At 40.4% G+C, this 19,938-nt stretch overlaps 1 protein-coding gene across 1 annotated transcript in view; it reads right to left on the bottom strand.

Moving 5' to 3' along the window:
- Positions 1–599: 599 nt before the first annotated feature.
- The window catches only part of Shoc1 (shortage in chiasmata 1), a 78,590-nt gene continuing 59,251 nt past the window's right edge, over positions 600–19,938 (bottom strand). The window contains exons 19-27 of the mRNA XM_087897277.1: positions 19,721–19,899; positions 19,358–19,475; positions 17,794–17,905; positions 15,629–15,750; positions 11,078–11,171; positions 7,262–7,393; positions 6,889–7,038; positions 5,126–6,044; positions 600–950 (exon numbers count right to left, since the gene is read on the bottom strand). Coding sequence (XP_087753403.1) covers positions 850–950; positions 5,126–6,044; positions 6,889–7,038; positions 7,262–7,393; positions 11,078–11,171; positions 15,629–15,750; positions 17,794–17,905; positions 19,358–19,475; positions 19,721–19,899 — 1,927 coding nt within the window. The 3' untranslated portion in view covers positions 600–849. The remainder of the gene's footprint in view (positions 951–5,125; positions 6,045–6,888; positions 7,039–7,261; positions 7,394–11,077; positions 11,172–15,628; positions 15,751–17,793; positions 17,906–19,357; positions 19,476–19,720; positions 19,900–19,938) is intronic.

Here is a 19,938-nt window from a genome sequence, read left to right as displayed (position 1 = left end):
TGTAATAGACAGCACATCTGTATGGCAGATGATGAAACTGCGTATGCCACACGTTTACAAGTTAGTCTTGTTCTGAGAATTTTCTGTTCAGATATTTTACTTATCCTCTTAGGTTTCTTTCCTTCCCGCTTGAAAGGATGCTTTGCACACTAAGAACGGGAACGTTTCCCACTATTTAGGTTGCAAACATTTCCTTTTACTCCTCTTTCTCTAATTTTCTCAGGGAAACCACAAGGAGCTCCTCTGGCTTCGGTTTTGCCCTTGTCTGTGGCGTGAGCCTCACTTCTTGCCTCAAGCTAAGACTGTGCTGGGGCGCGGAGTCCAAGAGACAGCTCAGTGGAAAGAGGACTGGAGTGTGGTCCCAGCACCACTACCAGGCGGCTCACATCACTGGCCACTAAGGCTCCAGGGCTCTGATGCCCTCTTGGATTCTGCAGGCAGTGCACTCAGTATGCACATAACAATAGTCAGATATACACAATTTAAATAATAAGGAAAATTAAATCTTAACAAAGACTGTGTTGGGAAGTTAGGGTAGCTCTGGCCTCTGGCCTCCACATATGTGCATATAAGTAAAAAAACAAATCTGAAAAGACAAAATGCTTGTGATGTACATATAAATCTGAATGCTTTTTGGGTCTTATGTTTATTAAGCTAATTGATAAATCAGACAATCAGATTTAGATGCAAGTTACAGGACAAAATATATATTATGAAAATTGAATATATGATAGAAACACTGAGGACATATAAAATGATGGGTTTTTTATGCATAATCAAACCTAAACAATTCTGTTACTAGATTATCGTAAAGTAGACTCTGGCATGTGGCACTGTCCTTTCTGTTCTTCATAAAAACCTCAGCCTAGTTTGTCCGTCCATTCTTCCAGGGACTTTTTCGTACATTAGACGCCGTTTTTTGGGTTGTGGTACTTGTGAGTACATTACATCTGTCAAAAGGAGGAGAAGGGAAACCACTTTATTGCAATAAGTAACATGAAAAATGGTTTTTTTTTATATATAAAAAACCATGAATGCACCTGTCGCTAATGGCTCTGTGTTTAAAATCAGTACACACATAGATCATGTGAGTCATTAATTATCCCCAGATTCCATTATCCTCCTCTGTGAAGCTATACAATCTCTGAAGTCTTTCCTCATTCTGATATTTTGAAATAAAACACTGGAAATAGCTCAGGAAGCAACTCAGCAGGCTTTCTAATTCCGGGGAGTTTCTAACACATCTTCATAGATTAGAATAAGCTCGAGGCTCACTCTGATTGACTCTGAACTCACAGAGTGCTCTGTTCTTGGGCTCTGCACACCACTGAAACTATTCATATCACAATCAATATGCTCACAGTATTAGCTGTTCAACTTTCATTCCAATATCCTTATTTAAAAATTTAAGTTCTGCATGTGAAGTGTGTGTGTGTGTGCACACATAGAGGTCAGAGGACGACTTACTGGCATCAGCACACCATCATCATTTAGGTCCCAGGGCTGAACTGAGACCAGCAGCCTTGGTGGCAAGTGCTTCCATCTGCTGAGCCTTCTCTCCAGCGCCACAGTATTGTCAATACGCCATGTTTAAAACACTGCTTGTCAGTTACAAATCTATTCCTGCTCCTATATTTACACTGTAAAAATTATTCTCAGTTAATATATGGCAGGAGGTGACCAGGAATGACTCACTTTACATGAACTTATTATGTACGACATACTAGCTGTAAATACCTAGCTGTGAACCCTTATGGAGGATGATTGACTTGATCAGTTTCCAAAAAGAAAGTAAAAAATTAAAAGTTTAGCAATTATTCCTGGGAGTTTCACATCAGAACTTCATGAGCTAGGCACCATTATAGATAAGTTTAAAAAGTAATATAGTATATAGTTAATTATATCAAAGAAATCACAAGTATACACTTACAGGACAAGTGGAAAATTATCTTAGAGCCTTTGGATAAATTTCCCAAAACTGTATCAATATTGACTTGAAAAATGATATATCTTAAACATTATATGTTGGGGGATATTCGATCACAGTGTGAAACCGAGTTTTCACTTGCATTGATTAAATAAAATTAAACTTGGCTCTGGAGGCTGAGCTAGCAACTAGGTGACAGAAACTCATCATAGAGCCTCTGAGGGCCTCCCGGAGAGACAGGCACAGGAAGTGGTAGGCATGGCCTTTTCTGGTTTGGTGGAGGGAAGCACAGGTCTTTCAGAGATAACAGCAAGAAGAGGGTTAGCCTGCTGCTATTCAGCCCCTGAGCTCGCAGGTTTTCACCCCATCCTTTGAATCTTGCGATAGAGATTCAGTTAAAGCCACCTTAGCAGCAGCATTGGGCCTGCAGGAGCAGAAATTCTACCTGGCCACTGCCTGAGAAGCAGGCCAGTAACGGTGGAGTCACAGCTTCTGGCTGAAATAGCAGTCAATTAAGGCACAGCTGCTATGCCAAAGATAAAACAATTTGGACACTGTGGTGTTCTGTGCGAAAGCACATTAAATAAGCCAACATTTGCCCCAGTAATAGTGAAGATACCACCATCAAAGGCTCATGCTGAATGTAAGAATGAAATTATTTTATAGAAGTAATTAGAAACTAGCAAAAACTCTAACCAGATGAAATTGTATGTGTGTGTTTTAAAATATATTATTTAGGTACTTGGAGAGATGGTTAGCATGTTAAGTGATTGTTGTGCGATGTCTGGACCTGAGCTCCAGCACCCATGATAATGCTGGGTGGGCGTGGCAATTTCAGCACTCCGAAGGCTGGAGGTTCCTGGAGCAAGCCGGCTGGACTAGCTGTATATTCCATGAGATCTAGGTTCAGTTAAGAGGCCACCTCACTGCACAGGTAGAGATGGTTAAGGGAGCTCCACAGCAGCTTCCACACACATGTGCACACATCAGTATATGTGCACCCACATGTGAACATTCATACATACATGCACATATGCTGTATACATACACATGCAAAATAAAATTATTCAAAACTAAATAAATTAAAATTTACATAGATATGAGTATTCCATCAATGTATGCCTAAAAGCTTAAATGTCAGAATTTAGAAACACTTTCTTCAATTTTCTCATGGAAAGAATGAGAAAATTGTATAGGAAAGTGCTTCATGTCCAAGAATCTATAGAAGTCACATGTATAATTTGTTCTAGTAGGATGGAGTTTGAGCTGGTTCATTTATAAAGCTGCTGTAACAAAACGCGTGTGTGCACACGCACACGTGTGCACATACACACATACACACACACAACCACCATTAGCTAAATTCATGACTCTTGATATGAAGATCAGAACTAAACAGAGGAAGCATACTAACAGTGTCCCTATGCATATACACAACAGGATTTTATTCAGCTTTAAAGAGAAATGAAATCATAACATTTGTAGAACAATGGATAGAGCTGAGAAGTATGTCAAGTGAACAGTCAGGAACTGAAAGACAGCCTTGCACATTATTCTCTCATGTGGTGCTTGGATAGTAGTTTGTATATTTATGTTCAGGATTATGGGTCATCAGACTAGGAAAGGAACCATGAGGGCCGAGAGAGACCTTTAAGGGGTGGGGCTAAAGAAAGTAATAATACCTGTGACATGGGAGCAGAAGGAGGGCTGCTGGGTCGGGGAGGACAGGGAGCCATCAGGAGGCGAAGGGCAGGGCAGGGGAGCAGGGGAAAATGACCAAGAGTGAGGTTTAGGAGGCTCCCTTTTAATAAAATATAGAATGTGGGGGGTCCCCCCAACCCCGGGCCTGCTCTGATCTTTTGAAGGAGCCTATGAAAAGAGAAAATTTGAAGTTTAAGTTTTTCTTCTCACTCCTGGCTACCTGAATGGCAAAGCCACATTCACATGCCTTATGATATCTGAACATTTTATTCTACAAGTTCAGGTCAATGTCATAAAAATTATACAGAAATAAAGGCACAATGACTGAGAAAATAAAAGTATCCTTTCTAAAAGTGAACAATAAAATGTTCAGACAAGACGAAAACATCTATCAGAGTGAAGCTGATGGGGTTCCTACCTAGTAAAGTTAAATAATTCATAGAAAAGGGATCTAGCATCATGTGCGTGCGTGTGTGCATGCGTGTGTGCGTGTGTGTGTGTGTGTGTGTTACACATGTGTGCATGTGAAGGCTAGAGGGCAAACTCAGGTCTTCCTCTTCCTCAGGTACCATCTATCCTTATATTATGGAGACAGAATCTCTTCCTGGCTTACAGCTTGCCAAATAGGCTGGCTAGGAGCAAGCCCATGGGTCCACCTGTCTCTGCCTCCCAAGTGCTGGTTCTTGGGAGCCATGGCCACAATGCCAGGTTTTGTGTGTGGGTTCTGGGTGCTGAACATAGGTCCTCATACTTGCACAGTGAGCACCTGAGTGACTGGGCTGTCACCAGTCCCCTAATAGTAGCCAAGTCAACATTTGTACCTGACAGTCTGATTCCTGTTTAATCCTGATCATATGCTTTACTTAGATTTGCTATTTTTATTTTAAATTTCCTTTTTTCACCTTATTTTGTTTGCCTATTTGTTTTGCAACAGGGTCTCTCTATGTAGCCCTGGTTGTCCCGGAACTCACTATGTAGATCAGGCTGACCTCAAACTCAGAGCTCTTCCCGAGTGAGTGCTGTTTTAAACTTAAGTTGAAGGTATGGTTCATTTGATACTATGAGAATTTGAAATATTTGTTAGACCACCACCCTTGATTTTCTCTTAAATCCAAAGTTAATGGAGAACTTTAAGTGTGGCAACTAAAACAAAACATCGATTGAAATTTGATTCTAGCACTATCGTTTTAAATGTTATTTTTAGTTCTGTGTGTGTGTGTGTGTGTGTGTGTGTGTGTGTGTGCATGTGTGTGTGTGCGCGTGTGTCTGCATGTGGGTATGTGTTTGTGCATGCAGGTGTCCAGGAGGCCAGAGGTGTCAGATCCCTGGAAATTGGGGTTTCAAGAGGTATCAACTACGCAAAGAGGGTGCTGGGACCCGAATGTGGGTCCTCTGCAACAGCTGTAAGTATTGGTAGCCACAGAGCCATCTCTCAGACCCTGGCTTTATTGTAAAAGCTATTTACAAACCAGAAGTTGTACCAACTATTAGTGTTACCTGTTGGTGTTTCATAATCTTCCCAGCTAGATGAAGACACAGGGAGCCTTCTCTGTCCTAGGTAGTTCCCAGCTCTTTGGTAGAAATTAAGGCCATTGAATCCTCTTTGGTTTACGTTAGAATCAGAAGCATATAATGAATCCCCGCGGGGAACAGATGGCTGTTTTGTCCAGAAAGTCTGGTCAGTCCCAGCATCTGAATGTCTGTATGTGAAATCGTCCAGTTCAGCTGACAGGCACTCTGGCTGATAACTGGTTAAGTCATCTTCTTGAGGGTACCATTTGTTGTAGGTGGTCTGTTCCGCTCCACAGCTTGACCTGAATGAATACACCTGTTTTTGATCAGTATTTTTCTTAAAGTCCCAACAAAGGTGGGATTGAGAGCCCTCTGGTAAAAAGATAGGGGTGGACACTTGCATACTTCTGCTTCCTTTTGCTCTAGGATAATTCACAAAATTATGAGTAACTCTCCTCTGAGTATCAATTGGTAACATTTCGGGTTCACAATTTATGTGTGTTAGGCCCAAAGAAAAGACACCTGATTCTGAATCACCCTGGCTTGGAGAGGAGCGCCAAGATGCTTTCTGTGGTTCCTTATGACGTAGAAAAGGGTTATTCCGCACCGTGTTAGGGCCACTCAGGAAGTCGTCCCAGGAGCCGGCCTGCCTGTGAGATGCTGCAGATGGTGGCATGCAGACGCTTTCTCTTAGCTCCATAAAAGGAGCACTTGTGCCTTCCTGCACCATTTCTTCTGGGTCTTCGTAGGAATAATATTCATCATATTCTTGAATGACAGGAGCCGAACTCTGAGAAATAAAGGGACGAGTTTGATTCATATCTTCCTGAAGTGATGAAATTCGAGGTGACTTTGTCATGGAGGAAGAATTAATCTTAAACAAGGAAGTGATGCTACAAAAGTGCTGAAAATTAAAAATAATAGTTAATATAACAGTTTGGAAAATAAAATGATGCCTAGCTAAATTCATAGGATACTACACTGACACATATTAACATAAAAAATAATTAAACAGGGCTGGAGAGATGGCTCAGTGATTAAGAGCACTGCCTGCTCTTCCAAAAGTCCTAAGTTCAATTCCCAGCAACCACATGGTGGCTCACAACCATCTGTAATGAGATCTGGTGCCCTCTTCTGGCCTGCATGCAGACAGAATACTGAGAATACTTATACATAATAAATACATAAATACTGTATATATAATAAATACATAAATGTATACATAATAAATAAATCTTTAAAAAAATAGTTAAACACCATTAAAAGAGATCATTGTAATTTGCATCTATTTTCTAGTAGCTTGCAATGGAATTTTAATAAACTGTTTTTAGAGATGTTTTAGGTTTGCAACAAATACAGTGGATTTTATTTTAGTTATACAAATTATATACAAATTTCTTGATAAGAATTTAAAAATATCAATAAAGCTAAAACTCTCTTCTCTGCTGTGGTAAAAGACATCAGGAATTTTGGAAGGGATAATGCAACTACATATTAATTGAATATTTATGAATACAATGATTTTTAAAATGACAAAAATGTGTTAACCTGTACTGGATTATCTTTGATAGCTTTAAGATGTACAGCTAATGGCAATTGCATATGTAAGTAGTTCAAGTAAATGATTTCTTTCCTATGTGATGCCCCAAACAAAGCTGGACACCATCTCTGGAAATGCCTGTGGTACAAACGCTAACTGAGATGGGAAGGGAAATTACAGATTACGGCCTGCGCTCTCCATAACCCACCTTCAGGACTTTGACTGGAACCTGGGGCAGGAGTTCCTGAAGCTCAGCAGGCGATGCTCTCAACAGCCAGTGCAGCGAAGGCGCTCGGTGCAGCATGAGCTGAGCCACCAGCGGGTTAATGCATGGAAAATCAAGCAGGTGCATTTCTTCCTGGAAGACAGTGTGGTGTTTACTTGGGCAGTGGGCTTGTGAGAGGGACCTACTTTAGTCTATAGATGAAAATTTTGTCATTGAATTTATAACAATTTGGGAAGCATGAAAAAATATGCTATCAGGAAGGGAACTCAGGTATTGTGTCTGTTCCCCTCACAAATGTCTAACTTAGGAAGAATAACCTTAGACACACATGTCTAATACATTTGGAAAGAGTAACCTTAGATGGTGAAACTTCAACCCAGGATTTATCCAACCACTCGTGAGGATCTCTCTTCGACGTCATTAAATTGTGGTCTGCGATTTGTCGAATTGTTAAGGCAGTCTCTTCTACTCCCGGGGCAATTATAAGCTAAAAAATATTTCATATGTTAGATTGTAGGAGAATATTAGGAAGTAAGATGTGGCATTCAGAAACAGTTTGAGATAAAGGAAAAAATCTAAGTAATGAATTTTTAATCATCATCTTGTATATAATTTATTAGTGTGTGTATTTGAAACCCAAGAGCTTTCATTTGTGAGGATAACCAAATCAATTCTCTCTGTCTCTGTCTCTCTCTCTCTCTCCCTTCCTTTTTTTTTTTCTTCTGAGACAGGTCTCTTTATACAGCCCTGGCTATCCTGAAACTTGCCATGTAGACCAGGTTGACTTTAAACCTATGGAGCTCTCCCTGTCTCTGCCTCCTGAATTTTAAGAGTAAAGGCATGCACCACCACACCTAGCTCCTTCTCTCTTTTAATATTGTGCCCTATTTTCTAAATTTTGAAATCAATTTTTCTCCACTTTAATTTGGATTTACTTATAAAGTTTTAAAGTTTATTTAGTGTTATATTTCACTTATAGAAGAGTGAAATTTGAAAATCACTGGTAAGATTTAATATTTTGTTTTTTCTAGTAGTTGTCAGCTGAAAATAAGAATAAGAAATACAGTGCAATAGTTTTCAAAAACAAACTTAAACATGAAGGATACTTATAAATTAATTTGATATTGTGTTAAAAAAAAGATATAAGCCCTGCTTACAGGAGCATACCTGATACTGTAAATCTGGACAAGGGTTCATGGCTGGGGAAATCATAGGCTCCAGGGAACCTACTACTGGTATTTTGCTAAATGGATGTAATATCAAACTGCCCTCTGTAATCACGTCTCTCTACCCATAGATTAGCACAGCTCTCACACCTCATCAGAGAGAATTCAAAAAGCTTTATTTTTTAATTTGTATATGTGTATATGAACATATGTGTATATGTGTATATGAACAAGGAGAGTTCATAAAAAACTCATAGAAATCTTTTAAACTTAGAAGGTTAAGAATATAACTAAGTGCTAAACGCTTGTTTGCCTACTACACACACAGCTTTAAATTGGATCACCAGTACCACAAGAAAAAAAAGATTAACAAATGAAATCTATCTAAAAGTTAGATAGCACTGCCAGTGCCTTCTCTTAACTTAAGAGACTGTCCTTAGACTTCCAGGTACTCCTTCTATGGCTAAGATGGCTGGAAACAAAAGAGAGCTAATAATATACTGATGTTCTCTAAGAGACAAAAGTCATGATAACTAAATAAAGTAGCAATACATTCTAATACATACATAATACATATTGGTTCAGGAGCCCCTGGCTATTTCTAGTTTTGAGTCAGGGTCTCATGTAGTCCAAGTTATTCTTGAATTCCTTATGTAGCCAAAGGCAACATTGAGCTTCTGATCCTCCTGCCTCAACCTCTCAAGTGCAGTGGTGTTGCAGGCTTGCATGTGGTACTGGAGACTGAACATATGGTTTTGTGAATGTTCTGCAGACTCTACCCGCTAAGCTACATCCCTTCCTCAGACCTAGTATAATAACGACATCAAGTCAGATCAGTGGCAAACCTATGCGTATTAACGACATGCCAACATCGTAAGAACAACAAAATACCTGGACGACTTTTTAGGATGGACTTGAAAAGCAGCTGGGGTGTTTTTATCAGAGGCAGACTTTTGTTCAGAGTGGCTCGCCTGTACAGTAGTCCTGTTTTATCCTCAGATGACGTCCTCAGGGCACACCGGCTCTGGACCGACAGTGTCCCTGTATCTGTACAGTGCCACTTTACTGATAGCATATTTGACATATAATTCTTTACCACATGCTCAGAAAAGGCTAACCAAGCAGGGAATCCTCATTTGAATAAACAAGACACATTTGCACCTGTCATTCACTTATTTAAGGTAACTTTTCTAAGAATTTTACTTTTGTGGGTAGTATGTATCATGAGATTTAAATTTTCAAAAGGATCATTTCTTCATATTCTTAACAGGTTGTGATTTGACTTAACTCTATTTAGCAGGTGTTTGTTAAATATATTTGCTAGATATGAAGTACTGTGCTAGCTGCCCCAGGTTTACAAAGGATTTAGTTCTTACCTTTCAGAGTGGAGAGTACATAAATAAACCTGTGCCAGGAGTGGTGCGCACCTTTAATCCCAGTACTTGGATCTCTGTGAGTTCAAGGCCAGCCAGGGCAACACTGCACAGTGACACTCTGTCTCCAAAACCAAACCAAATCACCACCAATGAACACCTTACACCACGACAGAGGTAAAAGGTGTAATGGGGAGGGCCATATTTACTCTGGGAGGGCATGCCTGGCAGGGTCCCTTACAGAAGCAGTGTTTGAAACCTGGCTCCAAGAGATGGACAGCAGCATCCTGGGGGTAAAGGCTGGAGAGTATCTTTCATTGGTGGAGTATGACTGTGGGGCTTTATGGAGAACATGATTACCTAGGGACTAAACTCTGAATCCACCTGAATTTGACTCTATTCTGAATAAAGCAGGGAAGACATGGAAGGTCTCTAAGCAAGAAAACGTGACAGTATTTATCAATGACCATCTATTTGGCATCATGCTGGGTGCCCAGAGTACAGATGTGATTAGACAAGCCCCCTCACCTCCAGAAGCACACTTCTGTGAGCTGATTTTCACAGCTGCATCCTAGCAATGAATGGGTGTCAGCAAATGATGGAGGAGGGAACAGGCAGGGAAAAGCTGGTTAGTTAGGAAGGCATTTTAAAAATCTTCAGAAGAAGTGATGGATGCCTGAGCTCAGAGAAGCAGAGGTGGGCATGGAAGGAGACTGAGTCCAGAGATACTGCGGCTGTACAGAGAGGACCATGCCAATGAACAGAAATGTCCCAAATCAAGTTTGGTGGAGGACGGGAAGTTTCATATGGACACGCAGAGTCTGAGGAATCTGCAGGATATTCGTGTGGAGATTGTCAACTGGTTGCTAGAATATAGGTGCAGACCTTACACGTCAGAAGGATTTTAAGAACTACTCAGAAACTACAGCAAGGATGTGGGAATGTCTGAGTTCTTAAAGAGCATGAAATAATAACAGAAAAATAACAAACGTTGAACTCAGACAAATGGTTTAGTTTTAGAGTGGGACCCTAAAAAGGGGGCCAAGTAACGAGATTATAGATCACCAATACACATTACCCTATCAAAATGTCGTAAGATCTCCACTCTGTAGCAGAGAAAATCTCAGTACCTCTTTTCATAAAGAATATGTTTTGATCAAGGGACATTTATTTTTCTGCATATCCTGACATGGTTTTTAAAAGTTCTAAAAAAAACCTTTTAAAAAACAAAAAACAAAACTAAGTTCTAACTATGCTTGACTTTAAATTAACTAGAAACACTCCTTATTGTTTGGTTTTTGAGGTAGTCTCACTCTATAGCTCCCTAACTGGCTTTGAACTCACGATCTTTCTCAGCCTCGAGTGCCAAGATAACAGTCGTGTGCACCACACCAGGCTTAAAGCTCTTGCCACGTGTTTATTTTGTGTGAATTTATATGTGTGTGTATGTTCGTGTGACACACACAAAAGCTTTATAACAGAAGTGTAGTGATAAATATATTTAATAATTGGACCTTGCTTTTTATTGGCTCCTAAGGAATTGTGTCTGTTTAATGTTTCTTCTCACTGGGCACTTGAGTTCAAGTCTCTTTTAGTTTATGGACAATACTATGAATACGTAGGAAACAATACCTTTACATCCAGTTCTTCAGATTTAAGACCAGAGGAAACCAAGGCTGCATAAATCTGCGCGAGGTGATGGAGTGTCTTTGGCGTGAGATGGTACCTAAGAATGAGATTATTATGTGTTTCAGCATCAGACATTTTGCTGCAGGCACGTCCCACCTCTTTGCACTTCCTTTCCCCTGTCTGGAAAGGGCATTTCCACCTCCATCTTTGAACACACTATTAAATCTAGGGATGCTGAGGTGTGTGCGGAGGAAGGTAATGGCCGAGGAGAGGAGCTGACGCACTCCATTCTTATCTCCAGGGATGACTGTATGACCTAAAGTTAGACACATAGAATACTCCATCTCTGGGTCAAAGTGATAGGTTCAGATAAAACATGGCCAGAGCAGGTACCAGCATCTCTCATGAGCTGCTCCATTAGAAGAAGCACTCTGCCCCTTTCTATAGTTATTGACAGGCCATATGTGAACGTTGACCCATGAGAGGGTGCTTCTATGGTTACCTACTCATTTTATATATTCTCAGCAGCAATGAGGAGAGAACCAGTCTATTACTAAGAACTTCAAGCAAGTAGTCTTCTATCCAGACATTTCTTGGCTCTTTTAGTCCTGTGTGTTAGCGTCTTCCTCCATGCTGTTTAACACTGATCCTGGGGGATGTGAATAGGCGTTTGTTCATCTCAGATAGGGAATCAGCGACAGATCAAAGTAAGGAGACTACTGAAGTCCAGCGTAGTGAACCATGTGTTTTATTGTGATTACCTCCAGAAATATGGGTGAGGGTTTACTTACAGAAGCAGAAATAACTCAAAGACAGCTGCACCAGCAAAGCCCACCCAGCATAGGGGACAGCTCACAGAACCTGGAGACCTGGAGCTCACTGCACAATTTGCAGACAGCTCACACGCCTGGAGCACTTTTTTCCAGACAGTTTAGCTGGTCTGAGCCTCTCCAAACAGCTCCCCTGGTCTCTGCTTTTTTCAGACAGCTTGGCTGATTTTCCTCCTCCAGCCAGCTTGGGTGGTCTGAGCCTCTTCCAACCGCAGCCTGCCCAGCTGCCTGTAGTTGCGCAGTGAGTCACAGGCTTGTAGCTTTGGTGACTCGTCACCCATACTGCGGTGGGCTTTTGGTCATGCTCTTTCTCACGGAGTCATTTCTCCTAGTTAACCTTCATCCACACCCCTGTAAGTAACCCCAATAACCTCATTAGCTCACCGAACTGGACTGCTGTGGTGTCCTCGCTGTGACATAGGCCCCTGTTTATGACGAGGAGACTTTGGCTGCATCTCCCCAAGGACGGTGTCACACACGCCCAGACTTTCTCCACAGAGAGAAGGTTGGTAGAGCAACTTCTGTGCCCGAGCTGTTTGTACAAACACCACGAATTCCGCTGAGCACTTCCCTACCTTCTGAGCCCCAGAAGCTCTGACTTGTGCTAACCCTGGCCACTGTGTCTCTAATAAGCTTCCCGGATGAATATAGTTTGTAGTGTTGTCACAACTTTTGCTGAGAAAATCAAGCACCTCTGTGTGTGAACCAGAAGACTCTTGGAAGTTTCCTCAGGGCTTTGCCCCATGAGCGCCTTCTCTTGTTAACTTTGTGCTGTAGACTGTTAAGTCACAGCATGAGCGCAGCTGTGTGATGGCTCGTTCTGGCAAGCATCAAACATGGGATATTCTCAAAGGTCGCAGATGCTCATCTTTGAAATTATCTGCCTGAATAACTAAGATAATTTGAGACATTTCTTCTTCATTTTCTATTTCCCTCATTTGGTCATCTTATTGAGATACTACTTAAAGATTACAATTAGGTGGGTGTGGTGGTGCACGTGTTTAATCCCAGCACTTGGGAGGCGGAGACAGGTGGATCTCTGAAGTTCAAGGTCAGCCTGGTCTACAAAGAGTTCCAGGGCTATGCAGAGAAACCCTGTCTCAAAAACCAAACAAAAAAAAAAAGAAAGAAAAAGGTTACAATTATCTAATAAAATAGAACTATGAAACTTAGAATTCTGGAAATAATTATATTTATGATAATATCACAAATAAATTATCACACTGTATATTCTGATATAAATAAAACTATCTCAGAATATTACATGATAGGCAAAAATAGGTCAGGATCTTTTGCTGTTCTCCCTGCATTTCTGCTGAACCACAGAACTATAGATGAACAGCAATCTGAAAACAGCCTTAGAAAACTTCTAAGTAAATAATTTATCTAAAAATTTGGCAAGCTTCGGATAAAGCTTAAAATGATTTATAAGCAGGCACCAGACTTGAACTGTTTTATAGGCCTTATTAATCTTCAAAGCACAAACCACAGTTTTATTTTGTAGCAAGGTGGAAAGGGCTCACTGTGTTAAATGACCTGCTGGGGCCGCTTTAACAGAAGAGGAATTAAGAGCCACGGTGTTCAGACTCTTAGACCCAGTTCGTTTCTGTCCTCACAAGATAGTAACTACACGGGAAGAGTTCAGTAAGCTAGTAAGCAACAAAGTGGACAAAAATCCCAGGCAATGCCGAGTGTATCCATTCCTTCTCTAACGACCAATTTAAAGAATATATAAAACCTGTTGTGAGTTAGGTGGGGTGTGGTACTAGAGGAATAAAAATGAGTCAAACTGGTTAGCAATCTGGTAGGAAAAGTTGACTCATTCAGTGAACAACTACTGAGCACCTATCACCCGAAAGCAGTGTGCTCCAAAGACTCAAAACACAGAAGACCAAACAGAGAGCTAAGTGGTTCACAGGATGGAAAGTGTAAAGTGGGAGCTTTGAGAAAGATGGAGCAGAAAACAGAGTTCCTGGGACAGGTCCAGATAAAACAAACCAAGTGCAGTTTCACTAGAGGAAGCAGCTGAAGGAGCAGAAAGGAAGTGGGAGACAGCTGAAAACACCTGGCTGAACGGGAGGGCAGGGAAGAAGCAGCCTGGAAATACAGGTGGTTCACATCCCGACACCTCACACATATGGGTCAGTGTGTGTGTGTGTGTGTGTGTGTGTGTGTGTGTGTGTGTGTATGCACACACACGCACACAGAGTCAGAAGTTAATGACCTTTCCTCCTCCTCCTTCTCCTCTGTCTTCATCTTCTGGAGACAGGGCTTGCTATGTAGCAGGCTGGGATTAAAGATCTTCACTACCGTGCCCTGCTTATAGTCAGAAGTGAACATCTCAAGCATCATTTCTCAGGTGCTGGCGCATTGCTGTTACAGACAGGGTCTATAATTGGCCTGGAACCGGCCAAGCAGGCTAGGCTGAATGGTCAGGGAGCAACAGGAACCCACATGATTTTCCTCCCCAGCACTGGGACTAAGGTGCACACCGCCATGCCTGTCTGTTGTTGTTGTTGTTGTTTTCCTTAACATGGGTTCTGGATTTTGAACTCAGGTCCTTGGATTCAAACTCAGTTCCTTGTGCCTAGCATTTTACTGAGTTATTTTTATAGCCTTTTCATAAGAATGGAATAATCAGAGCTTGGTTTTAGGGGCATCAACCAAGCATCTGACATACCACTTAAAGGAACAGGGAAAGACCGGTAGAACTAGAAAAACAACAGGTAGTGTAACAACCCACATGAATAGTGAGAATCTGAGCTGACATAAATTCAGGACAGACAGAGAGAAGGTAATGCCAAAAACTGCTAAAGGGCAGGGAAGAAGATACAGGCTTGGAGGGGACAGGGACTATACAGTCAGTTCATGTCTGAACATGTTAACTTTGAGAGTTGTGGGATATAAGGGTGGAATGTTTAGTAAAGGTTTAGAAATTTGTTCCAGGAATTCCCAGGAAAGGCTGCAGAAAGAAACGTAATAATTATATACTGACAGATCCTGACAAAAGTTGTAGTAGATACGATGGACAATGAGAGACTGACACGAAGAAGCTGTACAGGCAGGGAGAGGACTTAGAAAGGTGGACGATCAAAGGCGCTGGAGTTCTGTCACAGAACTGGGGAGTCTGGAGCAACAGACCACCGACTGTAACAATCTAAATGCCTCAGAGCAGTGAAAGATAAATGCACTGCCGACGGTCCTGAGACAGGACCTCCAGAGACAAAGGCTGGTACAGAGGCAGAGAGAAAAGCCAGCTGGCAGAGAATAAAGAAGAAATGACTATCATGCTTATCAGTAAAGGAAAGGGTAAATACAATGATGACTCAAGCCACTGTCTGGCCATGGCATTTTCTAATGTTTTGGTTAAGTCCATCAATGACGTAAGTACAGAAAGGAGTTATGGAGTCAGTATATTAACATGATTTTAGAGGTGGTTTAAAATGATTTGTCTTTTAGCAAACAAGCCCAGGATTTCAAAGAAATAAAACACTTAAAATAATAATTCTCAGTGAGACAGGGTCTAAGGGGATGATCTGAACAGAACGCCCAGGACAGTATGTGCCATCTGCAGAGTTCTTGGCTCTCCAAACCCTGCCTCCATCCCCAGAACCCCCACTTAAAGCACACTAGATGAGTAAGTGGACTTGGCATGAACATATGTGTGCAAAGAGGACTGAAGAAGACTATGAACATGACTTTTGAGAAAGAAGTGTTTACCTACTCTGAATTTAATGTTTCCTTGGGATACAGTATTATCCAACAACAGCTATACTGGAATGACAATGCCATTAATCTCATAATGATATTGTCTGATGCCTTCTCATAATGTAATTCTTCTAGGTCCTATAAAAATAAAGAAAATGAAAAGATACATTAGGTTGACTACTGTTTAAAACTTGCAACAGTCTGTGGTATAGAAACGGGAAATTAAGAGACATGGGTATAGTTTAATGTAAAAATTAAAGCTGCAGTAGACATAAAAAGGTAACCAGTGACAGCATCAGCCAGGAACTCTTATGAGTCTTCCGCAGTCCGAGATGGGAATAAAAGGACCAATTCATGCTCCTGTGCTGAAAAGGTGCTTTGTGGACTGGGGTCTGGCTGACAGGGTAACAGACAGTACATTTAAAAGCCCATGGATAACCTGTTGACGGTGCAACTGGTAAAGCCATTGCCCTGCGAGCACTGCGACCAGAGTTTGAGTACGGGAGCCCTGCACGGCAAACTTAAAAGGGTGGGCTTGGTAGACTTCCTGGGTCCCTTGACAGTCTGGATCTTCTTTCCATTTCATTACTAAAGTTTAATAAGATATTTGATAAAATGTGTCACTCAAGACACGTCCTTCTTCTAACAGAAATTCTATAACTGTGGATTAAGAATTTTTCCAAGTCAACAAATAATTAAGAACGCTAAATATTCAAGAAACACTGTCTCGTTAAAGCTCCAGGACTTGACTTTTCCATTATATCATTCTTATATTTTTCTCATCAAATCAGACATTAACACATTTACACATGATATTTATTAAATATCAATAATTTATACTCAAACCTGACTTCCAATCTCCATTTCTTTACAACTGGCACATCAATCAAGCAAGCATAGAAGACTCTTCCAAGAATGTATACATTTTAAGTTCCAAATTGTATTTTAACAAATTTGTGACTTTCTGTCATAAAGTTAATGTGTCAGAAGCTGGGGTTTGACATTGCAGGTGAGGAGACAGGTCTAAATTCCATGTAGTTTTTGGAACTCTCTCTCTTTGAGAAACAACAATTTGAAGTAATCCCTATTTGCCTTAGAGGAAATTGTACATTTCTAACCATCAATTAATATTATACTTTTCTGGGTCTAGAAAGATGGCTCAGCAGTTAAGACACTTACTACTCTACTACACTTACTACTCTAACACAGAGTTCAGACTCATTCAATTCCCAGCACCCAGATCGGAGTTTACAATCACCTATAATTCCAATTCCAGGGGATTCAATGCCCTCTGGATCCTTGAGTACCTGAATACATGTGGTGCACATAAACTCACACAGTCACACACAAAATAAAGAAGAAGTAAAGAATGGACTACCTAGCCATGTAAGATTATACTCTACTTCCTTACATGAAAGAGGCTCCTGGTTTTCTTTATCTTGCTGTCTGCACAGCTGGTGCTCACACTCAGGGTGGTGTGCACGCTAGCCAGCACTCTGTTATCCCCAGCCTTTGGAATTTATTGCTTTTGAAACTTCTTACACTAATTTTTCTACAAATAACTTTAAAAAACACAATTATACACTGCTAAAAATGTTTTTATTAAAGATTTATTTATTATGTATACAGTGTTCTGCCAGCACAATAGCAGAGGGCACCAGATGGTATAGATGGCTGTGAGCCACCATGTGGTTGCTGGGAACCTCTGGAAGAGCAGCCAGTGCCATTAATCCCTGTGCTATCTCTCCAGCCCCAGATTCTTTATTCATTTTGTTTGTTTGTTTTTAGTTAGGGTTTTGCTGTACATAACTCAGGTTGGTCTCAAACTTGCAATTCCGTCTTAATATCCTACATGCCAAGACTGCAGATATTACTATGCTTGTTTTGATCTTCCTTAATTTTGTTAAAATTTATATGACATCAGGAAGATTGGTAGTCATTTTCTGCGGTGGTAATTTATCACTATGCCCATCTGCAAAACTTAGAAGAGATCACAGATTACAGATGAGCTCCATATAGAAAAAATAACATAGATGTACTATTTTAACATGCTTGACTCTCTTTTAATATTTTATTAATAAGTGATAATTTCATACCTTTGAACACATTTTGTCCATATTTGTTCCCTACTCCTCATGCTAATCGCCCAGATTTACTTCCCACTGTGTGACATAGATTTACCTGCACGACAACAGCAGTGTGCTCGTCAACTGTGACCACTACGTAACGTTCTGTGCTTCCGAAGAGTTTCAGAGACTCGCAGCAGCTTCTCTCCACTAGTGTGATATTATAGCTGCAGGAGACAACAGTCTTCAGTGGAGATAACGCCATGGCTGAGAACACACCTCAGAGGACTGTGCTGTCCTTTGGAATAGTCAATTATGGGGATTACTGTTTTTCTCATAAATCAACTTTTTAAATTTGGGGAATAAAATTGTGATTTACTTATAAAAGAAACCAGACACTTCTCCTCTACTCTGTACCTGCTCAGCTTGGAAGGCCTCTGATACGTTTTCTATTGGCTTCACCTTCAATTGTGTTACTCTCTTTTCAAATTTTTATTTATTTATTTATTTAAAGACTTAGTTTTAATTTTTGTGCATGTGTGGATGGGTGCATGTGAATTCTGGTGCCCATGGAGACAAGAACAGGGCACCAGATTCCCTGGGTCACTGCTAGAGTTACAGTGGTTAGGAGCTGCCCAACCTGGGCGCTAGGAACCAAACTCTGGTCCTCTGCAGGTACTGTTAATGGCTGAGCCCTCTGTCCAGTCCATGCTAATTTCTTTTTATCTCTCTCTCTCTCTCTCTTTTTTTACAATGACAATCTTTTAAAAAAGTATATGCTGTCTCAGTAATCGTGCTGAATATTAGTATATATACTACCACACAAATGTTTTCACCATCTATCCTAGCTCTTTAGCAGTAACTCATGAGTTTAACTATCATGTCAAAAGACTGTAAGATTCCCCATTTACCAGAATTTCCCCCCTTTTTTATACTGACTCACTTTTCGGGGTCAAGCTATTGCTGGGCCTTATGAATACTCAGTGACCTCATAACGCATACTAAGGACACGCGACTGAGCTACAACCCAAGTCTTTGTCTACACTTTAACTACTTTCATGAGGTAATAGTTTTTTATGAGTACCCTATAGCCTTTCAATACAAAAACAAAAGCATAGAATGTTGATTTGGATTTTATTTGAAGTAATAATTCAATTTTTCTTCATTGATGTGCACTTCAACATTCCTGTGTACTGTGACACAGTATTTTTTAATTTAAAACATTCAATGATGGCATAACCTTAAAACTAATAACCTGAAAACCCAAACCATTAATTTAGAACTTCATAGTCCTGCTTTCCATGTTCCTTTTTTATTTTTAGAAAAAGTTCTCTTTTTGAATATTGCAAGTGGCTCAAATGTTCGAATATGTAATTCACTGAAAAAGACCACACAAGATGTTTGTATGTGCTGGTAACAAGAGAAATTTAAATAAAATGCAAATTAAGGAAAAATTAAATTTCATTTTGTACAGAAAATTAGTAATTATCATAAAATATTATTCAATAGTTATAGTTTAGGAATTAGAAATATAAATTGACATGCTTTTTGGAAAGATGATCTTGCAATATTCTACTTTTGGATCAGGAAGATAAGGTATAGCATGTACAGCACACACACACACAGACACACACACATGCTGAAGTTGCTGAGATCAACAACTAAGAAGCATGGCTTACCCAGATTCCAGCAGCCGGAGTATTTCTGGGATGTTAAGCAGACCTTCGGATGCAAAAAATACATATGGAACCTGAATTTCCAAGAGAAACCCACCGAATCTATCCAGCAAGGTGGCCCCTAAATAAGAAAATTATAAATGTTTACATTTTCTTCTACCTCAGCTTTCCCCTTTTATTAAACAGTAGTAATGCAGGTGTATGTTAAGGAAACTATATAAACTATATTATATAGTTTACAAACTATATATAAGCTGTATATTATAAACTATATAAAAACAAACTTATTTTATAAATAGAAAAGTATTACTTCAAACAGAGCAACCCTACTCTAATGGAGACCAGGAACCCGGCTTATCTCCTTACTCTTCAGCACTGTGTCTGGAAGGACGACTCTAAAGACCAGGAACGGTATATTCAACTGCTGACAGTGCTTGGCCCAGCAAGAGTGGCCCACGTGATTGTACTCCAGCACAAGGGAGAAGCTGCTCCAGGGGAAATCTGCTCCGATATGGTGATTGTGCACAACCACACAGGAACTCGTACTGAAGACAAAAGCAGGTGAAGACAATGGAATCACACGT

Source organism: Myodes glareolus, chromosome 16 (assembly GCF_982192425.1).
Source record: "Myodes glareolus chromosome 16, mMyoGla1.1, whole genome shotgun sequence".
Classification (NCBI taxonomy): Eukaryota; Metazoa; Chordata; class Mammalia; order Rodentia; family Cricetidae; genus Myodes; species Myodes glareolus.
This window is presented reverse-complemented; position numbering and strand designations above follow the sequence as displayed.